Genomic DNA, 19,719 nt, shown 5'->3' on the forward strand with positions numbered 1-19,719 from the left:
CAATAGCTGAAGTTGATGCATTTAAACACAATTAAGCTGTAGCTGAAGCCAAGAGAAGTTGAAGTGGTTCCTGAAATGTTGAACGAGACTGTCAATACATTTGTGTAACACCCTATGAAGTTGAAGCACCGATGGAAGCTGAAGTGACGGTTGAAACAGCTCCCCGAATGTTGAATAAGATCGTCGGCTCATTTGTGGAATAATCTTTGAAGACTAAATAAAGCTGAAATTGAAGTGTCCACACTTTTGTTCTAAAACACGTTGTTGAAACATGTTGAAATGTCATTTTTATTCTGTGGAGCTTTTTAAAAAGAGCTGCAGATGATGCTTTTTAAGTAATGGAGCTTGTAGCTGAGACCGAAGCCCTGAAATGCTGAATATGAGCGTAGATACACTTGAACAATACTCCATGAGACTGAATAAAAATACAACGAGCAGAGGGTTCATTTCAGGAGGCGACTGACGAGTGCACACTCTAACAGAAAAACTGCAGCGGAAATGTGCGACGTGTCTTTAGAGCTTTTGAAGCGCTGAAGTTGAAGCTTAGTCATAGCTGGAGGTAAACCCCTGAACGAAGCTGAAGTGGCGACTGAAGCCGCATTAAAATGTTGAAGAAGACTGCAGATACATTTTCACGATTTGTTATTACCTTATTATCTTTCTCCAGAACCTTCTGGTGGTTCCACTTCAGTGGTAATAATATGAATTACAGTGTTAATGAGGTAATAATGCAACTCAGAAATCTTATATTCTTCCATAGTTGAATAAACAAGCTGTTCTCAGGAGGAAAACAAGGTCCCGGAAGACTGTTTAAAGCTAGAAAGGTGGCAGGGTCCGCCACATATAAACAGGGTAAAACAGTATGAAGTTGTCCTTCAGGGTCAGTTTGTTTATTTACTTTATTCAGTCATGAAAACAAAAACAGTTTGTTTAGCTTTCGCCCCCAAAAAAAGAAGGTACTGTATTGAAAAATAAGATTATCTTTAAAAATATTTAATGGTTTACTTCATCGCCTACACTGATATTCATAAATATATGCTTGTTCTGAATTCGATGCGAGCAACACGTTTCAAACAAATTGTTTTATTTCCAAGTAGATGACATTCATTTTTCCTCTGGCCTCAATCACTTAAAACAAAAAATAATAAATGAATATCTAAAGGAACAGGAAGGGATAAAGAAAGAGAGATCAGGGAATCCAGAAGCAGAGGGAGACTGCAGATGGTCAGATTAGGTCAGATTATTGTTATTTGCTTCCTGAGACCAAACAGATGCAATAAGGACGAAGACGAGGAGAAAAAAAAGGAGTAAAAAAAGGAAGAAGAACAAGTCCTCTCAGCCTGCGAAGCTGCAGAGAACAGATTGCACCAGGGGAAAAAAAATAAATCTGCTAAAAATACCACCTCTTCCTCTAGTTCGCACCCTCCATCTCTCCATCCCTCGTATCAGCGCGCACACACACGCACACGCACACGCGAACACAAACACGCACACACCATTTGTTTTTATCAGCATACATTAACGTGACGAGCTCTCAAGCCAGCTGAACTCTGGGAGGAAGTTCAGGAGTGGGCGGGGAGTGGGTCGTGAGGTCACAACGGAGTGTCCAATCATCGATGAGGAGGGCAAGACACGGACGCCTGAGTCTGCATATGTGTGTGTATAAGTGTGTGTGTGTGTGTGTGTGTGTGTGTGTGTGTGCGTGTGTGTGTGTGTGTGTGTGTGTGTAATCCGTGGCTCAATCTCACCTACTATTTTAAGAATCTACTCCCTCTCTCTTCACTCTCTGCTGCTCTCTTTATCCGTCTCTTCACAGAGAAACTATCCTCTGTGTTATACTGCTGGGGTACACACACACACGCACACACACACACACACACATATATATATATATACATGCACACTTTCACTGGAAGGCAGAGAACTGTTTCTATTTATAACCAGGTGTGAAGTTACACAGGTGCAGGTGAAAATCACTCCTATCAGGCAGCATGTGAGCGAGTGTGTGTCTGTGTGTGTGTTTGTGTGTGTGTGTGTGAGATGTTTCCTTGTTTAATCAATACAAACACATAGAGGAGGAAGGAAATAGGGAAGAAGAAGAAGAAGAAGAGGGAGGAAGGAAACGTCCTTTAATAATGTGAAGTAACGTTCTGCGAAAACAGGAAGACCTTAAAAATGTGTGTTTCCTCAGTAATCTCTCCATCTCGCCCTCCGGCCTCCAGGCTCGATGCAGTAAAAACAGGCATGAACGACCGGGGATGCACCAAATAACTGTTGTTTTGGCCACGTGGGGGCTGCGGAAACAAGGTCTGAGCCTCCTTCACACCGGACAAAAAACCCACTGGTGCTCGTTAACATCTGGCTCTTGTCTCTCATGTGAATCTGCATCCAGCTCCGGTCGGCTGCGATGGAAACAACAGGGTGGACACGCTAGTTTTCGCCCCTTTTCAAGCTCGATGGTTGTGCCGTGTTTTGAAGTTAAGGCCCGCCGGCTTCATGCAGCTGGGACTTTTGTCACCCAATTGCTAGGTAAGCTTGTTGTGAACTCAGTCAACGATCTGTTAACTTAGCGTTAAAGTTCGGTACCGAGCTACTTTCAATGAAAACCCACGTTCAGCGCTCTCACAGCACGAGCGCCTCATCCCAGCGCCGTGAGCGAGGAAGAGAAACGAGAGAGACGACTGAGTCGTACGCTTGAATGTTGAATTAACAGCGTGTTTTGCATTACACTGCCCTATCTGTTTAGGGAGTTTGCATTTAATGATCGATAAACGTGACGACATGATTGTTCTTGAGTGAGAAAGCGGGAGGGGGAACGAGAGAGACCTGACCTGAACGCATGGGGAAAGAGGAGAGAGATGAGATCGTATAGATGTATGAATCGAGATCGCGATGAATTAATCATGGCGAGAGGAACCAGATTCTTGGAGAACCGACCCTACGAGGTGCGAGGCGTTCACAGGGCGACCGACTTTTGAGTTGTGTACGTTCAAATTGCCTCCTGCAGCTTTAAGTGTGATGCATTCATGATATTAGCAGCTGTTGTGCCGATAGAGGGACGTCCCACGCGGCTTATTATCTTAAAATAGTTCCACCTTTCCAGACTCATTAACGTCGGCTTTGCATGGGGCATCGCTGTACTTTCCGCTTCACACCACCATGCCACACTTGCCTGTGTGTGTGTGTACATGTGTGATTTCTGTCCCTTTCACTGGTGAAACAGCGCATCGTGGTTTGTGGCTTTACCTTCAGTGGACGATCCGGACAGATCGATGACCACGTACACCTTCCCCTCCGGCTCCAAGTCAATCTGCAGAGACAAAGACGGAGACAAACAGTGAATCAGCTGAACAGTGGGTGCAGCGGGGGGGCAGTCCTCCAGCACAAACAAACACACCAGTGCACATGGAGGGAGGTCATTATCTCCACCACCATTACACTCATCATTATCAGCATCACCATCTTCATCACTATTTTCATTTCTGTGCTCGACGCCATCGCTTCAGACCCCATTTCCTCCTGGTATTAACGCACAGTCCGTATCTGTTATCTGGATAAACATTTATTTTACTGTCAGCGTTTCTGTTGCTCTTGCGATGCGATCACAATGTGTAAATTAGGTAGGTGGAGCTGGCAGACCTCTCAAGAAATATAACATGTCGATGCCGTCGGATTAACACAACGTATTGCTTTTTTATCCGCCGTCGTCTCTAGCTTTTGTCAAAGTCAAAGTTGCAGCAGCATTTTTTTTTTTTTGTCCTCCTCTCGCTGCCTTTCTGGAGCAGAAACAAAAAGCCTATTTCACCCCATGAACACAATCATCGCGACATCGTGTAGATTCATAAGAAAGTGGTGCCGCAGAGTAAAACTGTAATGGTGCTTAGTTGGACAGAAATTAATCTGCAACTATTTTGATAATCCTTTAATCGTTTGAGTGATTTTTCGAGGACAAAAGCCAAAACATTTTGTTTCCAGCTTCTCAAATTTAGATTGGCTGCTTTTTTTTTTTGTCGACTCTCTTTAGACACATTTGATGGCGTAACTTTGACCTGGGAACATTTTTCTCTGCCGTGTACGAACACTCACAACTCTTTCTGAAGTATTACAGACTAGTGTTGTCAAAAATATCCAAACATACAGATTCTTAATATCTAAAACAGTTTTAATACTCATTTTCTGCAGTATCCAAGCCAAGAAAAGAAAAAGTTATACTGGGTTGTCTTGTTATATTTATCTTATAAAAATATAATATGCAGGAATTCTGTATTAAAATGTCTAAAAACGACTCAACTGTTGCTTTATATTTTTGTCTACTTACATTATCCCTTTTCAAACCCAGAAAAATAAATCCACAATTTCCTGCGTTTTGTTTGGTCACCTTCGCTCAAAAGACTGAAACTTAAAGTGACTAAAACTTTAAAACATTACCTTCTTTGTTAATCTTTGTGCCTGAGTCATATCAATATAAGTCTGATGCAGCCGCAGCGAGTTCCTTCCTGCTGCAGCAGAGATAACACTGACCACTCAGTGCGTGCGAGAGAAGATCATTTCCATACAGAGATTAATAAGGTGTATCATTAACTTTCTGCATGTCATCATAGTTAATATTGTGTTACTATAAACCAGAGCAGCAATAAAAAAGGTTCAGTGTTACATAACACCGCTAAGAGGAAAGGGAAATTGAACATTATTTTCATTGTAGATGAATCTGTTGATCATTTTCGTGATTAATCGATTAGTTGTTTGGTTTATTAAATGTCTTGTTTTGGTGCCGTGATCCGATTTCATCCCCTTCCCCCGTGTTTGTGGAAACTTTAAAGGTGCAATATGTTGATGAACGTCATGGTAATTCCTTTCTAAGTGCTGTTTCGTAGGCAACTGGACTTGTTTCAGTGTCTTGAAGATGTTTAAATGCCCGCAAACTCCCCTCCAGTTAGGTAGAGCTGAAGAAGCCTGAAGTTGCAATATGTAACAGTACTGACGTTATAGCGTCTATGTATTGTGTTGCAGAAATATCTACTGAAGTTAGCATGCTACCAGTTAGCCCCATCCTATTCTCCAACACTCCCCCACTCCAAGCCTGCAGCTACAGTTTGCAACAGTTACAGGTTACTCTGGTGATATGTTTCCATCTCAAGCCAATATATTTTCCTTGACTTGGTTGTTGAGGGGTTTTTTTCTACAGTATTGGATGTTGTGACTTCAATTTGATAAAGTTTTCTCCCATTTTGAGCTGAAACAAAGGATTTCATCGGTCAAACGTGTGTTTCTGCAGGCAGAATATACAAATATCTGTGCAAACTTTTGGGCCGAAGGAGGAAAGAAGCTGAAATCTGAGAATTTTCACATTTTTTTACTTAAAAAAAGGATTCAAACCAATAAATCACAGATTATAAAATATTTGGCTGTTAATTTAAAGCAACATTATGTAGAAATTGGAGTACAACACCACTGTCGTAAACACAAATCCCAGGTCCGTAACTATTTGTCAGAGGTAATGAAGGTGCTGACTACAAACAAAACTCATTACGTCATAACAATGTGATGTGTTGACAACTTGTATGTTGAAGTAAACATGTGTAACGCTGTGATCCTCCCCTCTCACTGTACCATCAAAATGATTTTGAAGCTGTTATATTAAGGTTAAAAAAAGTTACGTAATGCCGCTTCAATAGTTGACAGCTATCGATTTATTGCTCCAGCTCTATCTAAATATAAAAAACATAATACATGAAGGGCTTTAATCCTTCCTTCCTTCCTTCCTTGACAAAATGTTCTCGTGCTGCTTGTGTTGAGTTTGCAGCCAACAGATCTGCAGCGCTGCATGTTGGATGAAGTTTCATCCAAAGCTCTTATTTTTAGATCGCCAGTGAGCCGAGTCCTCTGTGTGTCAACAGACTGTAAACTGGTAAAAATCGATATCTTTTGTTAGACTCGCAGGGATGTTCAGAGATGCCAAAACACAGACTGAAGGAGTGATGTCACTATGACACATCCGCTACCTGTGTTATAATCCGTTAATCCTCCGCCAGAGCGACTTTATCGAAAACCGCAGCTCGTTCGATCGTCGTGTTTTCTTCGTTTTAATCATTACGCTTTAAATTGAAATACGTTTATTAGCGCACACACACACAAAAAAAAAGCTTGAAGTCACGATGAGTTCTGCGTGTCATCAAAATGGAGGCTAATTCATTCTGGGAACTTCACACGACTCGGAGAACAGAGGGAACATTTGCCTGCTCAAACATCACTAGATAAGCAAACATACCATCTGCAAACGCACAGACTTATTCAACAAATAATGACATCATCCCCCCCCCGACAATATACATGCAGTTAGAGAGATTACAGCGAGTGCAACAGAGAGAGAGACGACACAGGAAGCGAGAGAGAGAGAGAGAGAGAGAGTGAGAAAGAGAGGTTTAAATCCTTAGTTAAGCTCTGGGACGGCAGCCGATCCTCTTATGCAACAGTCAGACTCGCACACACAGGCAGCGACGCACACACATATACGTGTCCGTGCATCGGCGAACACGAGACGCAAAAGATCGCACGGAAACGAGCGTGAAACAATCGGACGCCCCGCATGCAGAGCGAAGGCACACAGTCACAGCCATGAGCACCAACATGACCTGCTGGATAGTGTGGATGCACAATTAGAAGAACAAATGCAGAGTTTAGAAGAAGGAAAGATGTTTTGCAGGCGTTTGATTGGACATTTGTTATACTGAAGGCCTCTTAGAAATATCACTGCCTGAGCTAAACATATATTTTTTATATATATGTGTGTATTTTGTTGTTCTGGTCCATCCTGGCAGAGGGATCCCTCCTCTGTGGTTGCATCCATCTTTTCTTTCCCCCGTTTTTCTGCACTCGAATCGATATTTGGGAGCGAAATTCGTTTGCAGTAAAAAATGAAACCCATTTTCTGCTACTTTATACTTCCTCTCCGCTGCATGATACATTTAGTTATAGACACCATATCAGAGGATAATGCATCAGAGCACATTTTTAAATTAGTTACAGTCTGAAAGGAAAAACACCAAAACGATAATCGTGAAAAACGCTGAATATCTGATCAAATATAGTGTATTTCCTGACATTTATGATAAAACGCTGCCTGTCCTCTTTTCCTATGTGGCGCACTGGATGAAAGCCTAAAGTCGGCAACCTAAGAATTTAATTCAAACGTTGACAAGGGTTGACAGTCATTGAGTACTGAGCGCTGTACCACGGTAACATCGTAACAAGAGCTGCTGTAAGCTACTGTGGGAGTTGTTGGTGTCACGTGTGAGGGTTTCTTGCTGCTCAGTGCTTTAATGTTACTTCTTCCATGTCCTGTTTTTTCAAGAAGAAGTCTAGAAGAGCTGCAAGATGAAATCATTTCATCTCTATTCGAGTGAGCGGGGAGCTAAACCGGAAGTTAGCCGGCTCGGTTGGCGGAAATCTCTAGTTCGCACGCTCCATGGGCCGCACAACGGGGCGCCATCTCCCAAGACTGTATCCAGGTTTCTTGATACGTCCGTGGTGGAAACAGGAGATACCGACCAATAATTTCACATTCTTGTCTTTTAAAAAGAAGTTCCTGTCCTCTGATTTATGCACACATGAGGGTGAAAAAGGCTTAGATGATGGATGATTTAATATTCGATAGCTCCAGTAAGATTTAAGTTTGGGTAGCCGAACTTCTTTAGCTGTCAAATAACTTCAGTGATGTAATAAAACACAATGTTTCCCTGACGTCAAAGACTATCTGAAGCTGAAAACACAGAGAAATGTCGGCTAGTACATCTGGGCGTATCATCCTTTTGTTGCATGTATAACACGTAACAACTGCATGGGATTTGTGGCCTATAAACGCCATCGGATTCTTGATGTCTACCCTTGAAAAATGATGTGCTAATCCCCAAACGTAACCTCTTGCATAACGGGCGCATCTCGGCGAGGATTTCAGCCCCGAAAAGATGGACTCAGAGCGATTTGGAACAGAGCGGAGCGAATGGACAGCAGCAGCATTGATTTAGCGGCTCGGGTCCTGAGGTGGCACGCCGGCCAAACAAAAAAAAAAAAACTCTGCTCTGTTCTCTCGTTACCAGTCAGCGGCCACTTGGGCTGTGAGCTCGTTTTTTTTTTCTCTCATCCAAATCAATCAGAATTTACTACTACACAGGGTTTCTGAAGAGGAATTAGCTTGTGCCAGTGTTAAATATCATGCCAGAAAATCTCTAATGAACACAGGATTTCTGTGATTCTTGGCAGGCAGGGTGAAGAATCTCTTCAGCTGCATTAACACCATCGTTTGATAGTAAAAAACCCATCACACGGTGCATTTTTAGGCAGGTTAGACAGGTAATGATCACAGGTTTGTGTCCCCGCTACTGAAGCTGTTAACTGCAAACCAATGCTTTCAAATTTTTGTTCAGAGTCGGAAGAAAATGTCTCTTCCTGTAGACACTTAGGTCACGATAGCGTATATTATTGCATTTCTGGATGTGCTGAATATCAAGAAACTATCAGTAGATGGAGGTTTGAGGTACTTTACTTGAGTATTTTCATTTTCTTGTATTATTTACTTCCACTCCACATTCTGGAGGCAAATACTGTACTTGTTACTCCACTACATTTACATTTTTTGAGTAGTAGTGCATTTATTTTTTTGGTAACCAGGTTTAAAAGAAAAACAAGAAACAGATTTCTGATAATCAGATAAATGCTGAGTATTGGATCCACAAATTGGCCAAGCTGATACCCATATACAGAGTATAAATACACGTAAATATATGCATAATGTACTTTTACTTGTACTTTTGATACTTTTAAGCAGTGTTGCAGTACCCAAAAGTCATACTTGAGTAAAAGTAAAGATATTGTGTTAAAAAATTACTTTTCCTTGGTCAAAGTGAAAGTCACCCATAAGAATAAGACAGTAACTATACTTAAGTATCAAAAAAATACAAGTAATACAAACGTTTTTACATGTACTGTATGTAGATACTGTATATTCTGGGTCTACACAATAACATCTGTAGTAGTAACTACATTTTTCAAATAAATGTATGTGAGTAAAAAGTACATTATTTGCCTCCAAACTGTCGAGGAGTGGAAGAATAAAGCAGCAGAAAATGTACTTAAGTATTGTACTTGAGGAAATGTACTTAGTTACAACCCATCGCTGCTTCTGAGTACTTTTTACAACACTGGTTAACATGTAATTACTTCTTTCCCACTGTAAGTTCCTGTATGTCCTGAGAGGAAAACTTTGTCAGTGTCTGTTTTATTTTCAATTCGATTATTTCTTATTGCAGCAAAATGTAAAGCTGAGCAACACTCATACAAACCTGTCCTAAAAACTGCACGCTCACCTTCCAAACGCACCATTTGTACGTATTTCTACATAGACAAAGTAACTGAATGCAAACTGAGTGGACTTCTGCACTATTACAGGTGTTTTGAGAGTAAAACTCACTGATTTTATTGCTCTAGTGCCAATAATTTATCTAAAAAACGACTTACGAATTGACACCTTCACCAGCAAAGACCTCTACTCACATGTTTAATTGATTTTAAAGGAAATAAATGGTTGGAGGTGTGCATACTGTTTAGATGTGACTCGTCAGGGTGATAAAAGGTGCGACTGTTAACGCGAGTGATGGTCTCGTTCCATTTAGCTTTCGCAGCGAGCCAGACTTCAGAACGGGGATTAACACCTGTGTTTATACAAGAAGAAAGGTGTATATAACAACGACAGCTGTAACTAACATCAGTAATAGTTACATAACGTGCTTCCTTCAGTCGTGCTGCTCCAGGACTTCAGTGTCGTACGATCTGGCTTCACTCTCACATAAAACACAGCCGTCGTTAATGTTAACGAGTTACACCTGCGCTGCTCCTGCTCAGACACGTCAACACGTCCGCCGTGAAGAAGCTCCACGGTCTTTTACTGTGACTCTGAGCTCACCTGTCTCACCTGTCTGTCATCAGCCCCACCCTTCAGCAGGTAATTCAGGATAAAACAGACACTAATACACCTGTTATGTTTTGAAAAGACATCCCTCAGGTCGCCCGGGGGTTGTACCGGGCCCGACTTCAGGTGCATTGATTTTTTTTATTATTTTATTTGCCTTTATTTAACCAGGTCGGTCCCGTTGAGACACAATGGTCTCTTTTTCAAGGGAAGCCTGGCCAAGACAGCAGCATAGAAAAGTTGCAACAATTACAAGACACACAAAAATCACACAGCAACAGAGATAAAATACATTACAAATAGAAGCAACAGGACTAAAGCTCCAGATTCACATTAAAACAAGAACAAGTGCGGTATGAAGCTGCTCCAATTTCTCTCACACGAGTTTTCAAAGACCCAAGGTTGATGAGCCCCTTTAACTTTAGTGTTCTCTGCAGTGCGTTCCAAGCAGCAGGTGCAGCGTACTTAAAGCAGTGCTTACCAAATTCAGAGTTAACTTTGGGCACATTTAATACATAAAACTCGTTAGAACGCAAGCGGTAATTGCTTTGAGATTTAGAGACATAATTACATAAATATTGGGGGAGAAGACCCAAGATGGCTTTATAAATAAAAATATGCCAATGTATAAGGCGGCGTGCTGCCAGAGATGGCCACTCATTGATCAGTTTCATCGTGCAGTGTTTAATAGTCATGTCATGTCTGAGCAATACCAACAATGGATTAAATGACTAGCTGACTAGCTTTGCCCTCATTGTTTTATGTTTTCCGCCCACAAACTCTCACTTTCAGCCACAGCAGGCTCTTCAGTGGTCTTCAGTGACAAAAGCTTTGATAAACCGGCCGTACCCGACCTGATTCAACCATCGAAACCAATAAACCCTGATCCATTTTTTTCCTCCCGTGCCTACTCGTGCACGTCCAAAGAAGAAAAACAAACTCTTCAAAGAGGACACAGTTAGCTTAAAGGTACTTATCCTGTGTGCATGAAGACGATCAGCTGACTGGTACTTAAGAAATGTATTAACCCCTGTTTTTTTGGGCCATATGTGAGCAGACATGAAGAACGAGACCTTCCCCTCCGTCTCTTTCGGTTTCTATACAAGCTATAAACAATTTGTTTTTTGATGCTGCTGGACTGTGGATCCCTTTGTGAAGGGTTGGATTATCTGCGACAGGCCAAAAGATGTGACTACTGACTTTCTCGAGTGCCTCAAAGTTTCACAGAGCCCCTTTAACTTAAGTAAATTAATTTGAACTTGCCAAACAATAACCTGCACCAGGATGAAGTCAAGCTGTTGTAGTAAAGTACCAGAATTAAAACATCTTATATCATATATATCACACTCTGAGTACATTTCAGAGTCTGTATCTGTACTTAACTGACATTTCTATTTTGTTATTTCATGAATAAACATTTACAAAATCATTAAAACACATCAGAGCTGCAACTTACGATGATTTCCACCATTAATTAGTAATTATTTCTCTTTCAGTCGGCTAATGGAGTCATTTGTTTCAGCGCTAATAAAATCACATCCACCACCGGAGTGAAGACTGTATCCACATCACCTCCTTCTGTTAAACTAAATGGATCGTAACGTGACTTGGAGTTAACCTGAGTTCACACACACACACACACACACACACACACACACACACACACACGCACGCACTGAGGTTTTCTCCGCCCGACAAACAGAAGATGGGAGGAGAGAGACGAGCTGCAGAATCTAGTTCGCCTCATTAATCTCGTTAGTCCAATTAGGACACCGATACAGCCAGAGAGACGGATAACTTCACAAACCCTCCTCACGCACACGCACAGATACAGGAAGTGCTTGTAACTGGAAGGTTAAACACACATGCGCGCTTAACTCTCTCTACAACACACCGCACACACACACACACACACACACACACACGCCGCCATATGCATCAGCACTCAACCAAAGCAGACAGGGCACTCGAAGCTTGCGTCGCATCAATACTGTGGAGCTAACCCCTCTCCCACTCGCCCGTCCGTCGTAGCTCGCTATCTCCGTCCAACCAGACGGCCTCTCTCAGGAGCGTTTAGTCTCAGTGACAGCCTCCCACATCCATCTGTCAAATAACACATTTTTTTCGGCTTTGAGAGAGCTCGACCGCGTCCAACACAATAACATGTGTGTGTTGTGTGTGTTTGTGTGTGTTTGTCCTTCCTTTTATCACTCAGCGACTCCACACACACACACACACACACACACACACACACACACACACACACACACACACACACACACACAGGAGGCCCATGCTGAGTGAGACAGCATGAGAGTCATGCATCTTTAATGTAACATCACAGACGGCTAATAATGTAAGAAGAGCTGAGCCGTGTGGTGGTGGTGGAGGGAGGAGGGGAGATTCAACGAAGCCCGGCCCACTCTGTGCAAACGAACAACGGGTCCAGCGGTCCAGTAGAATCAACCAGACAGGAGGAGAATTAGATTTTGAAGATTGGACATTCCTCCCGATCGGATCGTCCTCGTCTGTTCAGTCATCTTAGAGCTCACGAACAGTCGAGGCGAGCGGCGTGAGATATCCAGATGGACTGGCAGACGGCCTAATGAAGCGGCCTCTGTACATCAGACGCTCGTCACTGTTGGATCCGTCTAAATGAAAGCACACTTCACAGAGACCCGAGCCGCAGGAGGGGAGCTCTGTCCTCAGGCTCAGCGTTTATATTGTGATTTTTATCTACAACAAGTCTATAAAAAGACTGTTGTAGCTCACAGTTACTATATTACATTAGTTACATTACTATGATGTTACTCTACATTTCTCAGTTTTCAAATATAATGATACTTTTAGTGGCTCTTTGGTCTTTTTTCAACCATATTTCTCAACTTTGCAATAAAATAAACCCCTTCTTTGTTCTCAGCAAAATAAAATACACTTATGTGTCATATTTACTGAAAGCAGCGACGTACTGTAGATATTTAATCGTTATAATAATGACAAACTCTTGTTAATCATATCCGACAGGGCTGCAACTGGCAATTATTTTGGTTGTTGATTAATCTGCTGGTTATTTCTGTGATTCATCGATTGTTTTTTAGTTTACAAAATGTCAAAAGAAGCTGGAAGAATAAAAAATTTGCCATTTTTAACTGAATAATGACTGAAACGATTAATCGATTACCAAAAAAAATAGCCTTTTGAGTAATTCTGGCATTTTTACTCATGTATTTCTATGTCTTTTATTAATTTGCACTGTCCCTTCTTACAAAAACTAAACAAAAACATTTGTTAAATTTTTAATTTGCTTTCATCGACCAATTGATTTATACTCATCGTTGCAGCTCTGTGTAGCTAACAGTTTGATATCTGACTCACAAACACTGAATAATACTGTTACAAAGACAAACGAGCTGCTCCTTGTAACTTTCAAAGCAGTTCAACACTTTGGATAATGCGCTTATTGGCATTTTTTAATTAGATGAGAGGCTTAATACTGCTATTATATCTATATGTTAAACAGCTGGTTAGCGTAGCTTAGCCCAAACACTGGAAAACAGGTGGAAATAGCTAGCTACCGACCAGCACCGCTAAAGCTCCTAATTAACATGCGAGTCCAGCACATAAGTCGGCGTTTATTAATGAGTTGTTTTTTGTTTTTTTGTTGATTTTTCTGTACATTTTGGTTTTTGTATGGTCAAAACAAATATTTGCTAAGCTAGGCTAACCTGCTGCTGGCTGTAGCTTTACATTTAATGGAAGTTTTTGAGAGTGGGGCCGTTCGCCAACCCCGAGCTAGCCTCCACACTTCCTGTCTGACAATGAAATGATGCGATTAGATTGTTTAATAATCTTTTCAAGCGTCAAAACAAAACAAAGTAGTGTTTTCTGTCTCGACATAATCTTTAACTACACCTGACTCGGACTGTAATAAATAAATATGTCGTTAGCCCCAAAAACAAAAGTACTCAGGCTCAACTGACGACATCGTAGCTGGCAAAAACAACAGTCGGCAATACTTATTTGACATTTTTACGTTTTGTGAAGATGTCGTACTTGCTACTCTGTCCGTGGTGGAAATAAAATGTGTATAAATAAAGAAGTATCTTTTCTTTTTGACAATAACAAACAGTCTTGTGGGATCACAGGCGGAGAACGAGGACGAGCGGTGTGGATTTCACCTGCTCGTCCCAGACCTCTCGGATATCCTCCCATTTCTTCCCTTTCACTGAGAACATGCATTAAAACACCCTCCAGCGTTACACTCACACACCAAAGGTTGACCTGATTTGGCATCAGTGGGCAGAGCGCCGCGCTTGTCTTTGTCTTTGTGTGTGCGTATTGTCATGGTGGCAACAGCACATCTTAAATCCAGTCTGCCCTACTTAACCAGCAGGTCACCACAAAGGGGGAGGAGCCTGTGATGCCATGTAACTTGCTCCGGCAAGGGAGTCTGAGGACCGAGGAGGAAAGAAAGGGATCGTGACAATATGGCCGTGACCTCCATGATCATCAGTCATGTCTTGGCCTAAGGATGGTGACATGGTCATAACCAAAGGCCCAGTCACTTAAGATAGTGGCAAGTTGGTAAACTCCTGTACCTGTTACAAGGTTTCAGTTGTTGTGTTTATGTTTGTTTACCGTTTGCTGACCGTCCTCTAATTATAGTTCGTCGGTCATTAATCCTGACTCTAAGTACGGGCATGTGAGTGCGTCGATGCCAAGTGTCAAACAGTGGCAGGCTGGCAAACACTGTGAGGTCGTCACATCTCAGACTGAGTCCTGGAAGCTGCTCGCAGCCTCTCAACGCTCGGCTCAGCTCTCAACCACCAGCCTGATATATTTACATGTACACAGAGCTCGTTTCTACACCTCATCTCCTGCCTCCATAGCTGGCGTCCTCCTTCTCCACAGCCTTCTCCTCTTTTCCCTCCATGTGATATTATTTAACCGTTAACCTCCCTCAATCTAATCAGTTAAACACTAGTATACTGTTTCTATCGTGTCAACTAACACAAAATCAGATAGCGAACAAGCTAATAGTGTTTCACAAACAGCCTGTAGTGGTTTTATCTTGCTAGCTAGCACAACATCAGATTCAATAGCTAGCAAGCTAATAAACTGTTGACGATAACTACATACCTTAGCACATATCAACACAAACTCAGATGCTAACGAGCGAGTAGATTCATTTTATCCTGCTAGCAACATCAGATACCGTAGCTAACGGGACAACAAATTGATTTTACCTTGCTAGCAAACAAATGATCAGATTCAATAGCTAAGAAGCTAACAAACTGTTTTACAAACAGTCTAACATACTGGTTTTATCTTGCTAGCTAACTCAACATCAGATGCCACAGCTAACAAGCTAACAAACTGATTTTATCTTGATAGTCAAATCAGATACCACAGCTAACAAGCTAACAAACTGATATGTTAGCGGGGATCCTACATACAGCTTCACAGTAACACCTGTTACTATCAAATATAACACATTAATCTAAACTACTAATTTAAAAGTTGAGTTCCTATAGGCTTTTATAATCACCCTTTACATGTCTCAGTCTCTGACATACCGTAGTTTCCACAGGAATGCACAGACACATTTTTGTTTACAGTGGTGGCCAACCTCTATATAAAGGGCGACGCCTGGCAAATTATATTTAAAAAACATGTTTCAGTAAATGCAAACTAAAAAAAAACAGGTAACTTGCAGACAACATGCTTAAACAGCAGCGTTGGAGTTGGATTAACACGTTTCTCGTAACTGTGTGCACAAATAAAAAGGTAAGTTGTGTCAATGTTGGTCTAAGAAGCAGCTCTACCATGTAATAAATGATTATAGTGAACATACGGGGTTAAAATACATACTTTTAACTTACTTTTAACCCTGTAAACATTGTTGTATCTAGCTGCAAACACAATATCTAGAATTAAATTAAGTAAAATGGACTTTATAGACATGCAGCACAATTAAAACCTAACTTTCTCTACCTCTGAAGGCCCTGAATTTAAATTACTCCCCCAACTCTCACCTACCCATCTCTCTCTCTCTGGTGTTTCTGTGGGTGAGAGGCTGTCACCAAGGGGACGGGCTGTCATTGTCACCATGGGGATGGGCTCCGCAGAGCATCTCAATTACTGCGTGGGACAATTAATAAGCATCAAAGCCTGGTTAATATTTCACCGGCGGGCACAAGAGCGGCAGCCTGTGTCCAGCCCACAGCGCTCGGGTCCACAGGAGACGTATCACGGCGAGGTGGTGGAAGACAAAAAAAGGGAGAAACAGGAAGCAGACAGGATGGGAATAACAAGCGCCGAGACGAGAGAGAGATGATGATGAGATGAGTGAGGCGGCAGAAGGCCGGAGGAAGTGAGAAAGACAGCTCAGTTTTCATCTGAGCGGCGGAAAGTGTACCAGTTTATGGCGCTGAGGACCCGACAATACGTTGAGATCAGACGGACAGACCAGGGACGGGACGATCAAAGATTTTATGGCGGATGGCGATAAAAAAAACACTCAACAATAAGTTGATTGTGGTGGATTTTCAGAAAGAAAGTGTGTTTCCCTGCCAAATAAAAAAGTTAAAGTGATTTTTATATTACACTTCCCACCATTTTCCTTGTCGAGTCTGAACTTCACATCCAGGAGGGAGGAAACAAGCGAGGCAGGAAGAGGAAGATGATGGGAAGTAAGTTCAGAGAGGAGAGGGGAGGATGAGGGAGACACGGGGAGGCAGAAGTGGAGAATAATGGGAGTAATGAAGGGAGGAGGAGGACGGAGAGGGGAGGGACCGTGTCGCTGTGAGGCAGATGTATCGACGGGCCGGCCTCGCCAATCGATGGGATGCGGTCAATCAACAGACTGATCCATACGCTCTGACCTTACTGTGGACGGCTGAGGGACGAGGCTGCACTGACAACGTATAAGATTACATAACCATGCGCCGATTCACACCCCAACATGCACACCGTTATGGTTTCGCATCATTAACGAAGCTTTTCAATGACATTTTTTAACCGTATTGCGGTTTGAGATTCGCCACAATGAACATTTTGTTGCCGTTCTGCTTTTTTTTCTTTTCACATTACATCACAGTCATACGTTAATCCAGCTGAGAGCAGCAGCGTCCATATTAAAACCTCTGGCATTAAAAGAGTCGTCCAAACAATCCCACGCTATAAAAACATACGCTGGTGAATGCATTGTCTTGATGTCATTTGTTGCTTCTTTTTCTTTTATGTTGTTTGCTTTTAAGTTTGTTTTGAATCAAAGGTTGTCTACCTGTTGAATTCACATATAAGCTACAAGTTAGCTCGCTTAGCCGTGCAGCTAGCGGGAGCTCGGAAGCATTGGCGGGGATGTGTTGGTGTTTTCTGCACATTCAGTTGATAATTTAAGTAGATTTTTTATATGTTTTCATCTAAAATTCTCACGTGTTGCATCTTTAATCAAACAAAATAAAGTAAAAAGTTTTTTTTTCATTGTGTATTAGAATAACATTAAAAAAAATGGCTGCCTGACAGGTTAAAAACTGCTGTAATAACTGACAACATGCTTTGGAAAATGATCATTTATTGATTAATCGTTGTTAAGAAATTTAATTAATTTAAAATGTTTTAGAGATGTCATTTGTAATTCAAAAAATAGAGAAAGACCAGTTGATATTATATAATTTTAGCCATTTAGTAGCTTCAGTGAGTTGGATTTTGTTGGGCCAGCTGTTGAAGAGCAACAAACAAAATAAAATAAAGTCATTAATTTGTGTTTTTTAGTTTTTGTTTCATGGTTTTACATTTTGTTTCTCGTTAATCTCGACTCCTGGACTCTGATCGTCTCATCAAACATCATCGCTGATCCCAGTAATTGGAAATGTTTATTGTTTTTGTCTACGTTTGTTTTGTTGTCTTGTTGTCATTCTGTTATTTCAGTTTCATGTCCTCGGCTCCCAGCCTCTGCTGAGATCACCTTCGTCGGCCTTTTCATCTGAAGCGAGGCGAGATGACACAAAGCGTACGAGTGAAACGAGATCACATGTTAAAACTGGAGGAAAAACTCACAGACCCGAAAACAAGCAGCTCTTTATCCCCTTACATACAGATCTACATGTGGCGGGCCAACATAGTCCCGGCGCAAATCAAATTACATGATGAGAAACCGTAACAACTCAAAGGAACTTCAGTGTTTTCCCTCTGCCCAGCTTCAGTATGTGCATCTTCAAGAAGTCTCACAATTTCTGCTTTGCTGTGATTGCTTTATTAAATATATCTACGACGGGGACGACGAGTCCAAAAAGGCAGGAGGAATGTGAGGAATTGAGGAAGGAGGCCGGACCTGAGATGCCCAAATCAGATCTAATACAAGTCCGAACAGCTCCCCGTGTCACAGAACGAGGAGGGAAAGCTGCAGAATTAAATTACGCTCTGCGAGATAAGTTAAAGGAGGAACGGCGAGACTTTTTCCAAGATATACTGCTTTAGATCCATCTGCACAACCAGGAAACACCTGGAGACACGTATAGAGTATAGTGATGATGATGATGATGATGGCAGGAGAGACATTACCAGTGAAGAGTCAAAGGTTTGACATGTGAAGAGAATATCTTGGATTAAAGGTAAAGTGAGCGACGACGTAGTTTGATGCCGCGATGAAGCAGCGTGTCTTTATAACAAAAGACTCGTAGCAGAAACGTTCTTGGACAAGGTTTTAAAGTTTTATTCACGTTACGTTCAGTCACTTTCCTTCCTCGCTCTCTGACGTATCATCTGACCCTTTCCCTGGAGACGAACACTGGTCAGTCGACCTCTGTGTTTAGCCACCTGCCGATGGTCAAATACTGATATTCTGGGTCGCTGCCTCCCGCAAAAACCACCGTCATCCACCACAGGTACGCAGTTATTCTGTGGGAAACACTGAATGTCTCAGTGTCTTCTGAGATGGTTGTCGTACTATGAAAATATTGCAAACCTCAGCTGATTTGAAGGTAGAGTCGTCGCCATACTGGAATTTCTAACTTCGATACAATAACTTGATAAACATCGATATTGTATAACATTTCCTCTGAACAGTGGGGGGAAATTGATGCAACAATTCGGACGTAAAACTTTAGATTTTAATGAAAAACATAACAAGTGTTGTGTTCTGTGTGAAAGCATCTGAGTTAATGTAGTTCTGGAGGAGGTGGACGAAAAATAACTTAAAAAATATCGATACCGCGGGAAGATTGACACTTTTTATTAAAAGATAAACATTATAAGTCTTGTGAACGGTGTGTAAAACATCTAACTTTATTTATATTTGCCTGTAATCAAAAGAGTGGGATGATGAGCGCCTGTGTTGACACTGCAACTCGCTATCAGAAGAAGAAAGAGCGGGAAATCGCTGCGGAAAATGAGTTTTCAAACTGCTGCATTCGTCTCTTTCCTGGACGAATGAATTAAAAATAACATTCAGCAAAATGTTGTGTATATTGTTGGGCAGGTACCACCTGAAGGCCCGCTCCACTCTGCACGGCCCGGTACCACTACATCCACAATACGCCATGCAAACAATGCAACAGTGGGGCTGCTGTTTGTTTGTTTCAGGGTCTGTCATCACATCTCATTTCACCTGGAAAAACTTTATGACATGCAAACCTGTGGCTTTCAGGGGCCCGGGGACTTCTGCCCCAATGCACTGTGGGTAGACACACACTGAGACGGTCACACACATCAAACACATACCCAGTCCTCGTAGTGTCTGGTGCCGTTCTGCA

The 19,719-nt window shown here is 41.8% G+C and overlaps 1 protein-coding gene across 1 annotated transcript in view; it reads right to left on the bottom strand.

The window, feature by feature from the left end:
• Window positions 1-19,719, bottom strand: part of prkcea (protein kinase C, epsilon a) — a 32,251-nt gene that overhangs the window by 11,342 nt on the left and 1,190 nt on the right. The window contains exons 1-2 of the mRNA XM_084342380.1: window positions 19,688-19,719; window positions 3,247-3,310 (exon numbers count right to left, since the gene is read on the bottom strand). The exon at window positions 19,688-19,719 is cut by the window's right edge and continues 1,190 nt beyond it. Coding sequence (XP_084198506.1) covers window positions 3,247-3,310; window positions 19,688-19,719 — 96 coding nt within the window. The remainder of the gene's footprint in view (window positions 1-3,246; window positions 3,311-19,687) is intronic.

This window comes from Pagrus pagrus, assembly GCF_965226575.1.
Source record: "Pagrus pagrus genome assembly, chromosome: 21".
In the NCBI taxonomy this organism is placed as follows: Eukaryota; Metazoa; Chordata; class Actinopteri; order Spariformes; family Sparidae; genus Pagrus; species Pagrus pagrus.